A 20,649-nucleotide genomic window follows, 5' to 3' on the forward strand; every position below is an offset into this window, starting at 1 on the left:
GTTGGTTCACAGAATGACCTCAGCACAGCAGGAGAATGATGTTGGTAGGAAAAAAATTTTTTTTGAGTTTCACTGTGTCATCCTCGGTAGAGTGCTGTAGCATCACAGCAACCTCAAACTCTTGGGCTTAAGTGATTCTCTTGCCTCAGCTTCCCGAGTAGGTGAGACTATAGGCGCCCACCACAATGCCCACCTATTTTTTGGTTGCACTTGTCTTTGTTTAGCAGGCCTGGGCCGGGCTCGAACCCACCAGCTTTGGTGTATGTGGCCTGTGCCCTCCTCACTGAGCTACAGGTGCCAAGCCAATGTTGGTAGAAATTTAATTCTTCACATATGAAAATTAGTTAGATTTGAAGTGGGATTGAGAAGTTTTGTATAATTTCTCATGATGAATTTGAAAATCCTGCAAAGTACATTCTTCATAACAAAGCCTCCAGGGTGGTGACATAACAGGACTTTGCTTAGCATTTATAGTGGCCTCCGGCTGTGTAACATTTATCTATGAGTCTTTACTTTGACAAAGGTTTATTGTCTTATATGAGTGAGCTTTATAGAATCAAATTATTTGTGTGAACAGGTGACCTAGAATTGTGTGGTTCTGGTTTTGCTTTTTTTTTTTTAATCCGAGTATATTAAAGTAGTAGTATTTTTTTCTTCTTCCTGTGTAATAATTTCTTCTTTTTCTACTTTTTTTTTCTTTTGTGAGGACAGACTAGTGTCACTCAGTTGCCCTGGGAGAGTGCTATGGCATCATAGGTCACAGCAACCTCAAAACTCCTGGGCTCAAGTGTTTCAGTCTTGAATCCTTCTGTTTCAGCCTCCCGAGTAGCTGGGACTATAGGCACCCACCACAACACCCAGCTAGGTGTTTTGTTTTTGTTTGTGTTTTTGTTTTCTATTTTTAATGGAGGTAGGGTCTCACTCTTGCTCAGGCTGGTCTCTAACTCCTGAGCTCAAGCAATCCACTCGCCTTGGCTGCCCAGAGTGCTAGGATTACAGGTGCGAGCCACCATGCCCTGCTGCTTTTTCTACTTTTAATTTCTGGAATTTTCTTGCCTGGAAGAACCTTAAAGCTTTTGTGACTTAACTGACCTGGAAAGAGTTATGTAACTTTTCCCTTCTGCACAGATTCTCAGAAGATTATACAGCTGCAGTTTACGTGAAGCTGTTTTCTCCACTCTTAACGTATTTATTTCTTCACCAGAATAACAACAAGCCTGAGATAAGCGTGAAGGAGTTTATAGACTGGATGCATTTGGAACCGCAGTCCATGGTGTGGCTGCCAGTCTTACATCGAGTAGCAGCAGCCGAGACTGCAAAACATCAGGCCAAATGCAACATCTGTAAAGAATGTCCAATTGTTGGATTCAGGTGAGATGTACCAGTGCTGGCGACAACCTATCTTCTTTCTCATTTCTGTAAGCTCAGTGGTTTACCAGCATCCGTTTCCAGTTCCCATTCGGAAGTTCGTAAAGAAAGGGGATATTCAGCATCAAAATGGCATTCTTTCTTGTACCTCTACATGAAGCTTATTTTATTATTGTTATCAGTAGTAGTAGTAGTAGTAGTAGTATTTATACTACTTATATCAAGAACCAGAGAACTTTATAAATTCCTAATTGGGTCACATAAACGTTCATGCATGAGAATTGCATGCCTGATTATAAATATAATTTCCAGCAGTGATGGAATTTGATAGATATTCTGAGATCTACGAGGTCAAACTTAGCGAGCAGGAAGCGACATTTAAATATTAACTGAGAAGTAATCAAGGTACTTTTTGTCACTTCTGCCAAGTCTGGTGGGAAGCGCATTAATTAGCCCTACTGTCAGCCTTCCCCCAGGAGTGCTGCTAAGGCCACACTTTAATGTAATCATTGTGTCAGACTCTTGAGTTTGTGACCCCAGACAGAATGAGCAGAGTCTATGGTTTGTCCTAAGGTGAAGTTTTTCGCCCATCCTCGTCCTTTGGTCCCTTAAGAGAAGAATGCATTTGACCTCTTAGAATATACACTACATTTCTCTTCTGAGAGAAATCTAGAAAATAGGCCAAGTTTAATTTGGAAGTCTACAGTGAAACACCAAAAGCCTACCAGCAGAGGAACTCAAGGTTTGAAGCACACCTTTCATTCACACCTGATGACAAACCTCCAATGGAGACTCAAATCAGGAGGGCTGGGATTGGTGGTTGCTGTGTATAGTGAGAGTGTCAGTGTTTTGAATTAAACAGAATCACTTTCATTTGGCTTTATCAGCATAATAGTTTGTATGAAGCATATCATTGCATTCTCTGTGGGTGGCTAACGTAAGAAATAGAATTTATATTTCCTCTTCTGTCATGTATACTTTGTGATATAATTAGGAACACTGTCTAAATTAGTATAATTTCAGAGGGCTTTGCCGCTGTGTGTCCTGAGAGGATGGACAGGCAGGTGGTTACTGTGAAGAAGAGTCTGCATGAGCCCAGCACAGAGGCAAGGTAGCAGATGTCCCCATGGAGTGAGAGAGCAAATGTCAGAAGGACGGTTTACACACAGGGGATTTCTTGGAATGGTTAAGTTAGAAGAACATGGTGGACATAGACAAGAGAGGAAATCACTGGAATGTGGCAAGCTCAGATACTACTGGAAAATAATCCACAGGGGAAGTAGAATTATCAGAGCTCATAATCACCACCATATACTGTTTACTATACTATGTATGCCGAACACTGTGCTAAAACATAGTGCTTTTATTGTTTTCTTTGCTTTTCCTAAAAGCTCTGTAAGATCAGGAGCATTATCTTTATTTTACACATTAAGGAAGTAGGACTCAAAGATTAGGCAACTAGCCTGAGGCCAGGTGACCAGAGAACAGAGATGGAGTTGAGATTCAAATCCTCAAATCCAGATCTTTTTGGTTCTGGAATTCAGACTTTTTGTGTTCTTAATCATGGTGGTTTTAAAAAGCAGATTAGCTTTTTTAGGAGAGGAAGGATATTAAGAAGTAATTAAATTATACCAAAAAGAATAATTGATTTAGGACTTTAATTATTAAACCCAAAATATTACACTGAAGATAAACTGTAATGTGAAGCCAAAGGAAATAACTGGATTAGTTGATTTAGGAAGAAACTGGCTTATATAAAATCTGTCATATACAGCTATTGAGATGCTGTGAGGGATCAGATTTCTCATAGACTGTGGGTGTGGAGAGTGACGGGCAGGACAAAAGATTCTAAAAAACATTAATATTTGAATGACCTTTAAAGTTTAATTTCTTATGGTAGCAAAATATTAATATTTAACAGGTGAGTTGTGGATACATAGATGTTTATTATATTACTCTCAACTTTTGAATGAACTTGAAATAATTCATAAGAAAAATATGAAAGACCAATCATAAAGGGTGAACACTGTTAAGTGTTAAATTTCAGGCATTTAAGTTTTGGTATTAATATAAAATTTACCTATAAGGATCTCCATGATGAAAATAAGAAGTGGACTGGTGGTCAGCAAGTAAGGCTGTGCAGGAGACAGTGTGCTGAGAACCAGCTCTGGAGTTAAGCTGCTTAGATTTGCCTTTTGGATCTGCTGTTTAGCTCTAAGACTTTGCATAAATGACTCTGCCTTCCTGAACCTGAGTTTCTACAACTTCAAATTCAATGAGTGTTTCCTCATGGGGAAAGTGACCACATGAAAATCTAGGGAAGTACCTACCACAAATATTAGCTCTTTTCATTATTACCAGTAACATCATTAGTGGGATAGTACCTAAGCTTACAAGTAGGTCATTGAATTTATCCATTAAGTGGAAATAATGGATAAAAACCTGGGCAATGATGCTACTGAGTAGAAAAGAGCTATTTCAGGGACAGAAAGATGAGCAGTGTTCTTAAGAGAAGGAAGCATAGTGTTGTTGAAATCAAAAAGAAGGCTTTAGAAAGGTGGTGAAAGTATGTGTACAGCAGAGAGATTCTAAAGATCTTATGTGAGAACAGACCTTTGAATCAGGAGTCGTCATTGGGAATCTTAGAACGCATTCCATGTCATGATAAGGAGGAAGGCAGGTCTCAAGCTCAGGAAAATATTAATAAGTAGGTCATTATGTGCAAAGAGCTTGTTCAAGAATTCTAGCTCTGACTTGGAAGTATGTCAGGTTATTGAAAATGGAAAGATGGTAGATAACATACTGTCTTCTTTCTGTACTGAGACTATGATTATGCATCTAAAAGTTCTAGTTTCCAAATGAAAGAGAAATATGTCTCTAGTTGATACCTGGCCTAGAGACAGGACCAAGCCAGCATGTCTTTAAACTAATGCTGACTTAACTTTTGCATAAAGATTATGCATGAAGGGAATGAATGTAAAAACGATTCCAATAGTAAAATGGGGCCAAGGTGGAAGAGGTCTGATTAGCTCTTAGTTGTAAAGCCTCCTTCTCTGAGGCTACAGGAAGAATGAAAAGCCACGTGCAGAAATAAAGATAGAGGAGTATTTGCATTGTAAAATAAACTTCACTTTAGGTTGTCTAGCAAGCTCTTGCTCTGGATATGCACGTACATGCTCAGACACACGTATGGATTCATTTCTCTGAACTTTTATAAATACTGCTGGAGCATTTCACTGATTACTTTCAAATTAAATTTTAGTGAAATCTTAGATTTACAGAATGTTTTGTTGGCTGGGAATTTTTTTTCAGTCAGAATCCCTCGTAACCACTTTATAATAGCATAAATAAATACATTAGTAGCATAAATTTTAAAAAATGACTTTTTTTCATGTAAATAAAGTGTGTAGGTAGGCAATGCAAGACTGATCTGGTTCCTCTGTATTTTCCTGGGTCCCTAGTTCTCTTTTTATTCTCTTTCACCCCTAATATCTGACTTCCACCTTTAAGGTCACCTCAAGCTAACAAGATGGCTCTTGTGGAGGTCAGGTTCATTTTCAGAAATAAGGAAGACAGAATTTACCTCTTCCCATTTGAGTCAGTCCCTTGAAATACCAACTAGAATTCCCACCCAGTGACTTCAACTTGTAGCAGTCACCACTATCAGCAAGAGAGACTGAGAAACAGTATTTTTCACAGGGCACTTTGCTAACATGGACTAATAGTACAAGGGTCTCTTGCCAATGCAAAAGGGATATTGGCTATCTGCCAAGGGAGTATTCAGCAATAAACACAATTCTTGGTCGAAGAAAAGATTCCAGTCATCTTTGTCAAACCATGCTGGTGGGTCAACAGATACTGTTAGTGTTTGTGATTGTTTCAAACCTTGAGAAAGTAAGCTGGCGATAGTGTGTGGAGATTGATTTCCTTCGGATTGATTTGCAAGTGATTTTGCAGGTCATTTTAGAAGCTACTCAGCACAGTTGACTATATTAATCTCACCTAACCTTTAAATTTTGTGTCCTTTTCACTGTTAGTCCTATCATTTCATTTTTTTCCTGTACATATGAGTATAATTCATATTCTTAGTTCCACTAGAATGGAAGATTCAAGAGAAGACGTTTTCCACTCAGATCTATAGAAAATACCATCTATTTAGAGTTGCACTCCTCTAAATAAGATTCTGCAAATGGAAATTAATGTGCAGAGTCACTCGTAAGTGAGAGATCTGAAAACACCATTTCCATTCAAGAATGTATTGTGATAAAGGTTTTATTTAGTTTGTTCCTCTTCTGTGGTATTTCTCTATTTTAATTTTTTTTTCCTATGACTAGTTTAAGCCAAGTATAAAAATGTTTATTGAAAAAACGAATACCTTTGTGAAAGAATTTTAGGATTCATTTCTAATTGATGGTATAATTAATATTTTAAAATGTGATCTGCCAAGCCGACAAATATAATTCTTTCCTTCTCTACCATTTTCCATGGAAGAAAAGAAACAGTAAAGAAAATCTTCGGACATGAATATTTGTCTCTTCATATTTATAAACACATGGACACATGTTCTAGAGACTTGAAATCCCAAATTTTACTTGATTTACTTTTTGGATAAATGAAATTCCTTACCACAAATGATTGATTTGGACTAAACAATAGGAATGCAAGCCAATGAATTTTCTTTTCTTCTCTTTAGGTATAGAAGTCTAAAGCATTTTAATTACGATGTCTGCCAGAGTTGCTTTTTTTCTGGTCGAACAGCAAAAGGTCACAAATTGCATTACCCAATGGTGGAATATTGTATCCCTGTAAGTACCAAGCCATTGTTTCTAATGCATTCCTTTTGAATTAAATAGTGTCTAAAATTTTGTCTAAAAACAAAATTTAGACAAAATTTAGACAAAATTTTAATAATGTCTAAAATTTAAAATACATTTAAATTTAACATGTTTGGGGGAAAAATGATAATGTTCAAGATTGCTTAACTGTGTTTTTGTTGTTGTTTTCTTTTAAGTAAACACATCTATGTTGAATTAATGCAGAAAAGTATACTTTCCTTCTGAAAAATTAATTTATGAACATTTTTCACATTTGTATTTTGATTTTAAGCTGAAATTTTTTCGATAGCAAGCTCTTTTAAGAGCTTGCACTGGCCTACATGGAAAATGATACTATGTAATGAAAAACCATGTTTCTTTTAGACATATTTAAGACATATCTTCATAAATATTATATTCACAAATAATAAAGAAATTAAAAATACCATTCATAAATCTACCTCTTGAATAAAATACCTTTTAATATTTTTCCTACATTTCTGATTTTAAGATTTTATTTGTTTTTATCTAGCTCTTGAATAAACTGCCTAGAAATATTTTTCTATTTGTCTGATTTTGTTAAGATTTTTGTCTTTACATTCATGTATTTTTGTTCCTAAATATTGTAGTCAGAAATTTTATACAGTAAATATTTCTCCAAATTGTCACACAGGGTAATTTTTCCTAGTAACAAAAATTTTAATTGAGTAAATTACTCTAATTTAGTAAACCATTTCCCTTCAATTTGGACATTTAGTTTATTTTTCATTTTTTAATTTATGTTTAACCCTCATAAACATCTTTGTGAAGATAGGTCTTTCCAAATATTACATAAATTATACTTCCATAGAATAAAGCACTAGAGTAGAGGATCTGAATCAAGGATTATGAGTATTTTTATAGCCAAAATAATTGATACCAAGTTGTTATTCCAGAGAGGTTTACCTCACTTCATATTCTCATCACACTTTATTAACGTTGGGGTTTTACTATAGCCTCCCTCCCTCAGCATTGGACACTGGTTCTTGTTGTTCTTTGAGCTTAAGCTGCTTTTTCTGGAGTTATCATCATGTTCTGTCAATGGCTGTTCTTTACCTTCCTTCCAAAGAGTGCTAAAGCTTATAAAGCTGCATATTTTCTTTGGTTTAAGGAATTGAATTCCTTTTTTGGATCATGAATTGACAGAAAGGCAGCAAAACTTATGATGTATACACATATAAATCTCACAGTCCTAGGTATCTTATTTCAAAAAATAAGGGCCCTGGGTATGGGGAGGAAATCTCTAGAAAAGGCTGCTGAATTATAATGGATGAAATACCCAAACTGCATAATAGCTTTAACCGGGGGGGGAGAATCTCCAAAAAAATTTCGTGAAGCATCATTTATTACTGTTATTAACTTACTTATTCACCCAACAAATTAGTATCGAACACTTACCATGTGTCAGGTGCTATGGTCAAAGATAAACAAAGCCAGACGCTAGTTAAGGTCAGATTTTAATCAATAATGTACTGATCTCGTGTGTGTGTGTGTGTGTGTGTGTGTGTTTGCGTACACGCATATGTACACACTTTGATTTGTACTGAGGTGACAGGATGTTTTCAGGGGACACTGGAGGAGCAGAGGGGGAGCACAGGGGGGGTCTTGAGCAGAGTCAAGTGCCTTGAAGGAAACAAATGGATCGTGGCACAGAATGCTTAGAGGAAGGGCTTTAGACAAAGAAGTCAGGTAAGGTCTGCTGGAGAAGTTGGCATTGGAGTTGAGACCAAAGGTTGGGGAAGAACCAGCTGTGTGGAAAGCTAGTGGACGGCACTGCAGAATGAAGAAACAGCACGCAGGGTCTGAAGTTGGAAGAGTTGGCATGACTGGGGCACAGAAAGACAGCAGAGCCTGCTTCACAGAGGCGTGCAGTAGGGAGCACTGCCTACATAACTTGAAGCACCCAAGCAACATGAAACCATGGGGCCCATTGTTTAAAAAGTGTTAAGATTTTCAGGATGGCAGCAACAGAGCAGTGAGCCAAGTTCAGGGCCCTTCTGAGCGTGGGGCTCTGTCCATCTGTGTAGGACACACATCCTTAAAGTCCACCCTGGAGTTAGAAAAGAAGCGGATGTGACTAAGGAACTGAAAGAAATGGGACAAGTTTGACAAAGAGGGAATTTTTCCCTTTACAAAAGGATGAATGGTAAGAGATGGGAAAAAGAGAAAGACAGGTATCAGGTCTTATGGAACGCCCTGGGAATCACTGCAGCGAATCTGAATCGGGGAGACATATAATATTAATATTTACATGATAATAGAAATATAGGAAGCTAATTTTAAAGGGCTAATGCCAAGATAGGAATATCATCAAGTAAATATATGTTAAATTCTGATAGTAAAGATGTATAAAATTACATTTTTCTTTGTCTTAAACATAACAATTCCTAATGATTTTACAAAATACTAGAACAGTTGGAAATCAGCATAGCTCTAACAGTGGTTGGCCAGTAGAAGCTTGCTTGAGAATCACTAATACAACAGATGAATTTCACTCTACAACTACCAATTTTAAATAATTTATCCACAGTCCTTCTTGTTACATAGTCTTTGAAAAGTCACTGTTATCCTTATAAGATTACCGCTTATCCTGAATTGGGCAGGATGGCTTCCTTTTCAAGACCTGCTTGGGGAGGTCTTTGTCCTTTTTCAGAGGTTGCACGATGACCTTATCAACAGCCTACTTATAAATCATCTCTATAACAGGTTATTTTCTGCCTTTGACCCTACGTCTTATAAAATAACAAGAAATATATGTAAATTGAGTTTTTGAGGACATTTGCATTTAATACTAATGAATGACTTAACTGCTTTCCAAAATTTCTTTTTTCTCACCCAAATTCTTTAAATGTTTTACTCTCATTTTTAAAGTGAGCTTTATTTATGGTTCACTCATCTTTGACCCAACATTCCCTAAGCTCATTTAATGTCTGCCTTAGAAAATAAACTCAAACGTGAATTTGCTCAGTACAGCGACAGCGTAAGTTGAACGTTAAATGGCTCAGACCTTTCCCCGAGGATCTGACTATGTAACATTTTTTAGAATGATTTTAAACATTTGGATCAAGATAGTAGTCAAACGTTTTTCTTGTTACTTAGGCGCTATACTTTTGAATTTGGGCATTATTATTTATTTTAAAAATAGTTAACCTTTTATATTTAAAAATGTTCAGATTTGAGATTTCTGTTATTAGAATAAGAATTCATGAGCATTTAATCTCATAGTGACAATTACCTTATTGGATCTTCTTTAAAATTATCTTTGTTTTTCATAACCAAAATTTAATTCAAATTAGCAATATTTCTCTATGTTGTTAACACATACGAAAGATAATCTCCAAAGATAATCTTTGAGATCAGTTCTGCTATCATAGTGAATTTCATGTATACAGAACGTTATTAACTATAGCCACCAGTCTGTGCATTAGATCTTCAGAACCTATTTGTTGCATAACTGAGAGTTTATATACTCCCTTACTTCCACTTGGTAACCACCCTGTGTCTCAGCTACTATGATTCCACATGAAAGTGAGACATGGAGTATTTGTCTTTCTATAATTGGGTTATTTCTCATAGTGTAATGACGTCTAGGTTCATCTATTTTGCCGCAAATGGCAGGATTTCCTTCTTTTTTAAGACTGATTACCATTCCATTATACATAGACACTACATTTTCTTCATCCCTTCCTCTGTTGTAGAATTCTTAGATTTATTCCCTGCCTTGGCTATTGTGAGTAATGCTGCCATTGACATGGGAGGACATATATCTTTAAAGATATGATTCTATTTATTTATTTACTTTTTGGCTATGTGGAATAAGGGGATTGCTGGGTCATATGGTAGTTCTATTTTGTAATTTTTAAGTAACCTTCAGGTTGTTCTGCATGATGGTTGAACAGAGATAGTCCTTGTTTAAATGAGAGAGCCAGGATGAGGACTTTCACATATGATTTGAAAGAGTTCATGCAGTTGCTGACAGTGAGAGGGAACTGGATAGGGTTAAACACTAAGGAGAATGGGAAATGTTTGGAATTGCTCCTAAGGTCAATCATGAGTCACAAAGAGATGAGTAAATTGCTTGCTAGGTTGCTGCAAGAGTGCAGCTGAGGTTAATTGGCAGAGATTTGTGGTTTGTCACTCCATCATTGCTCAGCAGCTTTGGATTGAAGAAATAATAGGTAGAGTTGATGCCACAAGAGTGAAAAATCCAAAGGTGTTAATGATACTCTGGTTAATTGGGGCTATCCCCAGGTTCAGGGGCTAGAGATCAAGATGATGGGGCAAAGAAGAGATTTCCCCATGTTAATGAAGTGGAAAGAAGGATGAGGGGATTCATTCAGTGAAAGATTTCTCTAAGTTAGAAATTTTGGACTGGAACATGTTTTTAGTAATGATGAGGCCTGGGCCATGGCCATATCCCAAAGTGTGACTAACGTGGAACAGAGGCAGTTTTAAAGATGAGGTGGCACTTGGAAGGCCATTGTTATGTCTGTAGAAGAGGCAGATGATAGCGGTGTCTGGCATTGTACCGTCAGAGAGAGTGGGGGTGGGCACCTGCGGCCCTGGGGCCACATGTGGCCTTCTGGATCTTTGAGTGCAGCCATTTGATTGAATCCAAACTGTACAGAACCAGTTCTAAATAAAAGGATTTGTTCTGTGAAGTTTGGACTCTGCCAAGGGACTACATTTAGAGATCTGGAGGCCACATGTGGCCTTGATGCTGCTGAGGGACTACATGTGGAGATCTGGAGGCCATGTGTGGCCTTGATACTGCCAAGGGACTACATGTAGAGATCTGGAGGTCATGTGTGGCCTTGATGCTGCTGAGGGACTACATGTGGAGATCTAGAGGCCATGTGTGTGTGGCCTTGATACTGCTGAGGGACAACATGTGGAGATCTGGAGGCCACATGTGGCCTTGATACTGCCGAGTGACTACATGTGGAGATCTGGAGGCCATGTGTGGCCTTGATACTGCCGAGGGACTACATGTGGAGATCTAGAGGTCTTGTGTGCCCTTGATATTGCCAAGGGACTACATTTGGAGATCTGGAGGCCACATGTGGCCTTGATGCTGCTGAGGGACTACATGTGGAGATCTGGAGGTCTTGTGTGCCCTTGATATTGCCAAGGGACTACATTTGGAGATCTGGAGGCCACATGTGGCCTTGATGCTGCTGAGGGACTACATTTGGAGATCTGGAGGTCTTGTGTGCCCTTGATATTGCCAAGGGACTACATTTGGAGATCTGGAGGTCTTGTGTGCCCTTGATATTGCCAAGGGACTACATTTGGAGATCTGGAGGCCACATGTGGCCTCGATGCTGCTGAGGGACTACATTTGGAGATCTGGAGGTCTTGTGTGCCCTTGATATTGCCAAGGGACTACATTTGGAGATCTGGAGGCCACATGTGGCCTTGATGCTGCTGAGGGACTACATTTGGAGATCTGGAGGTCTTGTGTGCCCTTGATATTGCCAAGGGACTACATTTGGAGATCTGGAGGCCACATGTGGCCTTGATGCTGCTGGTTTCCCACCCCTGAATGGGGAAAAGGGAAAAAATGTCTTTCTTCTCATCTTAGGTTCATGGCCAGAGCCCCACCACAAAGGACAAATTAACAAGAGAAAAGCATACAAATGTATTTAATGTCAGTTTTGTGCAACACAAGGAAATGAAGACACCCCCCCCCCCCCAAGGCAGCTTAGGGCAGCTTTTTATGCTTATGTTTGATGAAGTGTGGACAATTGTGCAGACATACTTGGAGCAAGGTGGAGTGATCTAATGGTAATAAACTAGGGGGGACTTAGCAAGGCCTGACTGTTCAGATTCTTCTCTGTGTCTTCAGATAAAGGGATGTTTTTTCCCTCTGCGAATGGGGAAGATTATCTCTTAAGTGAGGATCTTATGACCTGCTTTAGGGGGAAAGAGTGGAAGAAAGTGAGAGAGCTTCTTTCTGCTTCTGCTGTTTTCTGCCAAGGGGCTATATTTTGGGGTTGTGTTCCTGAACTCATCTAGTAGGTAGTATAAACCTCCTTTTTTCTTGGTCTTTGGGAGAGGGAATTTATGTACCCAATAAAGGAGAGGTCTATAGGGGAAATGGTATTATCATGGGAGCATCAGGAGTGATTTAAGGAGATAGGCTGAAATAGCAACTCAGAACAAGAAGTAGGGAATGTGTAAAAAGAACATAGAGCTCCCCATCCTGGGCAGTGTATGTGAATAGACACGCTGTGTGCATCTGGTGAGGGAGGGTGGCCCCATCCCTGGAGGGAAAAATCAGAAATGAGAAAGGTGAGATGTCAGAAGGCCAAGATAAGAAGGTAGTCTGAGAGACGGGTTAGCTCAGGGAGAAGGGTTGGGTTCTTCGCAAAATTCTATTGCTTGAAAGGTCAGCAACATTAGTTATTTGCAGCATTTAAATTGTGGGGATAAATTTATTGTCAGTTTTCCAGCTCACTTGCTCGGTTTTAGATACGACTAGTTTCCACTGGTACTTTTATTGGGATTTTGATGAGAAAATGAGAAAAGGGGAGGATGGGGAAAAAAATACCTTGATTCGAAACAAGTTATTAAATTAATACCACTTAAAATAGATCTGTATTGCTGGTTTTTAAAAACTTCATCCTGTTTTTAAAGCAACAGGTTAAACAAACATACTCTTGTTGATATTAGGTATTTTATGCAGAAACAAACCAAACTTTCACATTTCTGGTGTTTTTAGAAACTGTAGATGAATTCTAATTTTCTAGTGAAAAAAACAGAAAAGCTTTTCTCTTTTAAGTTAAAGGTTAAATTATGCCCTTTATTTATGACTGTCTGCCAAAACCAAAAGGAGAAAAAAAAAAACGGTTGTTTTGTTTACTCGCCTTCACCCTTGCCAGCATCAGTGTATTTGTAAAACTATAAAAAACTGATTCATTCTTTGGAAAGGTCTCCTTTGAGAGTGTGGTTTGGTGTTGCCAGTCGTCTTCTCGAGATGTGATTTGGAGCATTTGCCACTATGCTAAAAATGCAGCCTCAGTGCTGCTTCCCTGACCTCAGCCTCATGAGGTGGTTTTCCGCTCTTGCCCACTTCATGTTGTTTTCCCAGGAAGTCTAGTGCGTTCAGATTGTGTCATTGGCTTCAAAGGTGAGCTTTGGACAAAATCTATTTCACTTCAGATGGGCTATTGCCCTACCTGTTCTTGACCCCTTGGTGAGTCTGTTAATGCTGATAATTTTTGTTTGTTTTTTTTTTAGTTTCATACTTTCCCATTCGGACTTGAAAGGCTCTGAGCTTTTCTTACTTGATTGCATCCCATCCATGAAATTCAAATGTGTCTGAATTGTTTACTTGTTGAAATCAGTGAAACTTAAATAAAAACTGAGAGGCTGTTTTGCAATTAAAAAAAAAGAATAAACTGTTGAGGATGTCTTTAAAATAAATCCTACTATATTAAAAGGTGCTGCTTAGAAGCCCACATGTGCCATTTGGGAGTGTTGACTCCTATATTTAAGGAGTAAATTCTAGGCGAGTTTGAGCCTCACCTGGACCTGACTAAAAAAAAAAGGAAGCAGCAGAAGTAAATTCTGCTAAAGAGGGTCCTGTTCAACAATGATTTCAGCACTTGTGCATGATCCAAATAATGATGTTTAATTATTCTACTCCTGTACCAGATGACTATTTTAGGTTTTTTATATGACCTTGATTTACTTCTTTATAACTTGTTTTCCTTTGTGTATAACCTACTCAGTTTTATAGTTAACAGTTATAAATGTAATGTTAGGAGGATCTGTTAAACAATTAAGTTTTATTGCTATCTCAAGTTATGAATTGACTCAAAAATTACTAGAAGAATTAAAACAAATACAGTTTTTTGTTTTTTGTTTTTTTTTTACTTGCAGTTCATTTTGGTTTTGCTTAAATTGTTCAATAGTTAGAAGTTGTGTGCTATAGCCTTTAGGTTATTTGGCATCATTGTAAATAGTCCCTTTTCATGGCTACTTTGTGGGTCTGTGTGTTAACAGCAGGAGAGCAAGAGTGCTTTTTACGTTCTTTTTTTTTTTTTTTTTTTTTTTGAGATAGATTCTCACCTGTTGCTCTGGGTGGAATGTTGTGTTGACATCATAGCTCACACCAACCTCAAACTCTTGGACTCAAGCCATCCTCCTGCCTCAGCCTCCTGAATAGCTGGGAGTACAGGTGTGCACCACTGTGCCTGACTAATTACTAATCTTTCTATTCTTTATTTAGTAGAGACAGGGTCTCACTCTTGCTCAGGCTGATCTTGAACTCCTGAGCTCAAGCGATCTTCCTGCCTTGTCCTCCCAGAGTGCTAGGATTATAGTCACAACCCACTGCCCCCAACCCAGTAGCAGGAGTCCTTTGAGCTAGAGTAGTAAAGCAACTTAATCAAAGACCTACTTGATCATGAATACCCTGGGGGTTACCATTGCTGAATTCTAGATTCTTCTGCACCTTATCCTTACTATTCTTTGTGATTCACATTAATAAGGAGGAAAGGCTTGGGCCACATATCTGTTTTTGAAGTTCAGTAGCCCATAGGTGTCAGAATTTAAGATAAAAATATGCAGTTAGTAACATGAACAGGAATATATAGAGTAACAAACATGTATTTTTACATATGTGAACAAACTCAAAAGTTATAGGAACTCTAAATTATGCTTCATATAAAGTGTCTATATATTGTTCTCAATCAAAGATACCATGAAAGAAAATTTAAAATCTCATAACATTTTTGTGGCTGGTAAAATAGAACCAAAAGGGTGAAATGTTATCTCAATCCCACCTTACAAAAGATTTTCTTTAGGGTTTTGGTAGCAACTTACATGAACAGACTTTTTCCGGAGTTGATTTTATATCCACTGACACCTTCTCATATTTTATTCATTCATTTGTATTAGTTGGTGGAAAGCAAGTTAAGAATTGATTAATTCTTATTAGCTAGATGAGTTTTCATTATCATCTTACTGCTACTTAACAGCAGTACAGTGGAGTGAAGTATATTTTGAGTATTCTTATGCCCACTTGTCTGTGTAAGTTCACTTCTAAAATATTTGTCATGGTGAGTCACCATCATTAGCTTTCCAAAAACGACAATTTGCAGGGCAGACCTAATTTGTACCTGTGAGTTCGTAGGTACTTGTTAAAAGTCAGTCCACAGGGATTTGGGGAAGATGGCAGTACCAGGTTTCAGAGTTTTTAAATCTATTTTGCCTCTGCCACTTTCTTCCCATTTTAAAGTTGTTACATAAAAAAGGACAGGGCAAAAAAGACAGCAAAATCAAAAATTAAAAGACAACGTTAACAACAAAACTAGGTGACAAGATATCTCCAAAATAAATCTCAGTGACAGCAAGCCATCCCTGGCTCCCAAAGCCTACAACATATTTTGTGGATAAGAGGAAAGAGAAGGAAGCAAAGGTTTCTACGAACTGGAGGATCCCATAATGGACAACAGCTATTCAGTGGGGAGCTGGTTGGAGAGCAGATCTGAACCCTGAAGAGGTTTGCCATGGCCAGAGCCCAGGATTAAACAGTGGAATCCTCTGACCCTCTGTGACCTCCCAGACTAGACCCACTAAGGATTCCTTCTATTACAAAAGAGCCCCATGCTGAGGATAACTGCTGGGAATGGAACAAGCCTTGAGCAGGTCAGCGCCATAGAGATGAAAGAAAGAGAAGTCCAGTCCAAAGTGTGTGGGGAGTGGGGGAGGATGGAGACCTGTGACTAGGAAATCCCGGAACTCAAGTGCTGCTAGTGACTGAATGTGTATGTCTTCACAAAATTCGAATTGAGACCTAATCCCCGATGTATTGGTATTAGAAGATGGGACCTCTGGCAGTGATTAGGTCATGAGAGTGGAGCCCTCATGAATGAGACGGTGCACTTAGAAAAGGGACCCCAGGGAGCTCTGTCATGTCTTCTACCAGGTAAGAGCACAGTAAGAAGGCAGGTGTCTGTGAACCAAGAAATAGACTCTCCTCAGACACCAAATCTGCCAGTGCCTTGACCTTGGACTTCCCAGCCTCCAGAACTGTGAGCAATATATTTCTGTTGTTTATGAGCCACTCAGTCTATGGTGTTCTGTTATTGCAGGCTGAGCAGACTAAGATATGTACCATACTGTTAAATATTATGCAAAAACAAAAGAAGAGGGATCTTGGTGAAGTTAGAAAACCTTTTCTGTCACTTCATTCTAAATGTTCAGAAGTATTAATGTTACAGCAACCGACCTTGGTTGAAATTTGAGACCTAGTGTCAGTTCACTTACAAAAACCTGATGATAACCTCACAGGCTCCGAGGATTACATGAGAGTGAAGGGTTACAGCTGGTAAGTGCAGGGTTCTTTGCTAACGTGCTGCCCTCACTTCATCTAAGGGGATCCCCAAAATATTTTGTTCTCCTTCTTTTCTTACAACAATCAACAGAAACCCAGTCTTTCAAGAAATGCCTGAGTCATATAAAATGTTGGATAATTTATCCTGTAATAAGTATTCCTTTGAGTTTCATATTCTTACAATATCAGTAGTTATTTCCTTTAAAAAATGAACAAAATATTATACCTAGGGTGAAGGTAGAACTGAATTTGATTATATTCATTATGCTAGGTGGGTGGTTCTTTTTTTCTTTTTCACTAAAACATTACTTTAGCACTTTAAAAATGCTAAACAGAAGCTACAGTCATTATATAGCAAATTAGACCAAGTATGTATAAATATTTTAACATTTTTGGTGCAAAGATAGGCTTAAATCACTTTCTTGGCTCTATCCCAACAAAAAAATTGCATTCTGCTGGCATAAATATAATCCCTTGCTCCTGTGGGATGAATTACTTTTCATTTTTTTCTTTTAATATTGCATAAAGTTTATGGCACTAGTGAATTAATACCCTTAGATTACAACTTTTGGTGGTGGTTTTTTTCCTCAACATAAAATAGTTGAGGAAATAAAAATGTGCTATTTCTGTGTGAATGTGCACTAACTTTCTAAAAAAACATAGGAATGAGCATTAATAGAAACTGGATTTAATTTTAGTCTCTGCTATAGCTTTCTGGGAAGGTAGACAGGTGTTTGCTGGGGTTTTGTGCATGGGGAGAGAGGAGTTGTTTTGGTTGGTTAGTTGGTTTTGCTTTGGTCTTTCATCTTGAATATATTTAGCTAAAGAATGTATGATGTGGAATTAGACTTGCACTTTTGAACGGTTTTTCATTTTTGTCCCAAACAAGAGTTCATGTTGGAACTCAGATAAGCTAAAAGAAGAACATTCTGCTAAGTGGAAGGAACCAGTTATAAAAGACCACATATTGCACGAATCCATTTATATGAAATAGCCAGAATAGGCAAATTCACAGAGACAGAAGTAGATATGTGCTTGTCAAGCATTGTGGAAAGAGGAGGGTAATGGGTACAGAGCTGCTCTTTGAGATGACGAAATGTTCTATAATTAGATGTCACTGATGGCTGTTCAACTCTGAGAATATACTACAGATCACTGAGTTATACAAAGGGCACTGCCCTGTTCAAGGCAGACTGGGGAAGGGGTGTGGTGCCCGATTCACCTGGCCTTTTTAACCACCCACCCACACTGTGGGCTGTGCTTTGAAAATCATTGGCTTAAATTTAGAATCAAACCTTTTCCTTTACCAGGAGTGAAACCAGCCCAAGTAAAAGCTGAAGTCCATTTCTTCATTAAGTACTTCTGTGTATATTAACAGAGCACTAAGAGCAGACATAAAATAAATTGGATCATAAGTGCTTGTCCTTACACAGAGGGCTTCTTTTTGTATTTCTATTATGGAAACCACGTTCTCTCTTCCCTCTTTACCAAGACATTCAGAGTAAACATAGCCATAAACTTAATCTACTGCAGTGTGAAACCCATTGCAAAAGATGTGACTATCATTTATAGTAGATATATTCTTTTGGCTTTATTCTTAGTCCCAGGAATTCCTTCTCTAAATATTTCCTTCTTTGCACCCAACTATATTCTGCTTATTTCTCCATTCTATCTGTTAAGGTCTTAAACCATCACCTCTCAAAGCAACCATTTTTCTTCCACAGAGTTGCCTTAAATTCTTTTTCTTTTCTTTAATAATTATATATTTTTTCCCCTGTACTTCTGTTTTTTATTTGGGATTGACTGAGTCCATGTAACTGTAGGTCATTATATGGTTTATTTTCAGTTAGTCAGGAAAAGATTTGTCATTGTGAATCTCATGGAAAGACCTATAGTGATAGCACAGGGCTGTCCTTTTTGGAGGTTTTTTTATTTGCTGCAATAATATAAAAATTGGTGAATTTTAGATTATAAGTAGCTTGGCCTTATTCGTGCCTCCTTTCTTCTCTCCAACCCTAGAAGAATCAAAAGTTCCTTTAATAGTTTATTATTATTATTATTTTGAGGTCTTGCTCCATCACTCTGACTAGGGCGCAGTGGCCTTATCATAGCTCACTGCAACATTAAACTTTGGGGCTCAAGTGATCCTCCTGCCTCAGCCTCCCAAGTAACTGGGACTACAGGACCCCACCACAATGCCTGGTTAATTTTTCTACTTTTTATAGAACTAGGGTCTCCCTCTTGCTCAGGGTAATCTCAGTCTCCCCGCCTCAATCAATCCTCCCACCTCAGCCTCCCAGTGTATCGGGATTACAGGATTAAGCCACAGTTCTCAGTCTAAAAGTTTCTATCATTGTTTACTTGGAAGCAAAACATACTCAGGTAGAATGAGAAGGAATAGAAAGTAGCAAAGCTATATAAGGGTTGACTCAGGTCTTAGTTTTCAAAAATAATTATTTTTAAGTTTCTGTTTACAAAATAGATTTGTAGGAATCCTGGGTGTGTTTATCCTAAAGGAAAAGATGGAGGGCAGAGACTGGGAGCAGATAAGCAAATCCATTTATCACTGAGTTTCTGTTTTAGAAAAGTTCTCTCCCACCTCATCCCTTTTTCTCCCCCAAAATGGGAGTGAAGTCTACTTAGTGTAGGTTGAGCAGCTAATTGGGAGTCAGAGAATCAAGGTCTTAATTCAGCTTTGTGGAAATAAATATGTAAATATTTTAAATACATCTTCAGAAAGACCAAAGTTTTTGCAATGTTTGTATTGCAAAAAAAAACCCTAGCATTGTGCTAAAGAAATGGGGCTTAAAGGACAACAGTTCTTGAGATAGTATGAGGGGATGGGGTTGGGGTAGTGCCCCATCTCACCCTAAATGATTATTAAGCTCATCATCTTGAAATGCTTAAGGAAACAGCAGAATTTTATATACCATTGAAAATCTACTGCAGATAAAATAATTGTAAGCCTGCATGGTTGGGAAAGGGCAAAAAAAATGACAGTAGTCCTTAGCAAACAGGGAGCCCTGCTCTTTCTCTCTTGCGTATTGTTTTCTTTTCTTGCCAGACTAGAATATAGCTGACGTGTGTGGATGCAGAATGGGCTATGTGACCAACCTGCATTTATTATTTAACCTGCTTAGTTAAAATCATATAATATACTTTGTCTTCACTAAATCTTTAGTAGCAAATTGCAAATTTTTTAGGGGTGGAATCATCCATAACATTTCCAAAACGTATTTTACTTTGGGGCACAAGTTTTCAAATATTGGGAAAATGAGCTATTTATGGTTTATTTTCAACAAAAAAAAAATTAAAAATCATAAACTTATCACTGGATACATTGAATGACAACTTCTAACTGCCGAGTGTTTTCATGACATTGTGCATTATTCTAAAAATGCATTCAACTGCCCAAACTCATTTACCTACATCCATTCACATCTGCGCTGATTTTATTATGGATAATTATTGCATTTTTAATAGGGAAGTGTAATTTTTTTTCAACCTTATAGACAACATCTGGGGAAGATGTACGAGACTTCACAAAGGTGCTGAAGAACAAATTCAGGTCAAAGAAATACTTTGCCAAACATCCTCGGCTTGGCTACTTGCCCGTCCAGACAGTTCTTGAAGGTGACAACTTAGAGACGTAAGTTTGATTTTCGTAGTAAGTCTTCTGTGACCATTTATGTCTAATGTTTTCTTATTTTTATGGTAGTGACACAAGAGAAGTTATTTAATACCAAAAAGATTTGTCTTTGGTAAAATGTCTCATTTTAAAAGAGGTAAATTAAACTTGGAATTAGCCTTCACAGCATAAGTTTTTACTATTTACTTTTCATAATGTCACAGCCAAGATTCCAGGTTTAACTTGACATATGTTTCTGGACTTAAAAAAAAAAAAAAAATATATATATATATATATATATATATATAGTCATGTGTTAACTTTAATATACATTAGTCTTGCTTTTTATTTTGTCATCTCTTTTCCTTTTAAAATTATTTAAATCAAATTGTGGTATTATATGGTATTTGATTCTTTCATTTATTTTCCATTTTTTCCCTCTTGGAGGGTTGTTT

General features: G+C 37.7%; 1 protein-coding gene across 9 annotated transcripts in view; it reads left to right on the forward strand.

Annotated features, from left to right (window-relative positions):
* The window catches only part of UTRN (utrophin), a 533,531-nt gene that overhangs the window by 482,915 nt on the left and 29,967 nt on the right, over positions 1-20,649 (forward strand). For all 9 annotated transcript variants that reach the window (XM_053590883.1, XM_053590887.1, XM_053590886.1 and 6 more), the window contains 3 exons: positions 1,205-1,371; positions 6,062-6,173; positions 20,079-20,215. In XM_053590883.1, the coding sequence (XP_053446858.1) occupies positions 1,205-1,371; positions 6,062-6,173; positions 20,079-20,215 (416 nt within the window). The remainder of the gene's footprint in view (positions 1-1,204; positions 1,372-6,061; positions 6,174-20,078; positions 20,216-20,649) is intronic.

The sequence above is a fragment of the Nycticebus coucang genome, chromosome 5 (genome assembly GCF_027406575.1).
Source record: "Nycticebus coucang isolate mNycCou1 chromosome 5, mNycCou1.pri, whole genome shotgun sequence".
Lineage (NCBI taxonomy): Eukaryota > Metazoa > Chordata > Mammalia > Primates > Lorisidae > Nycticebus > Nycticebus coucang.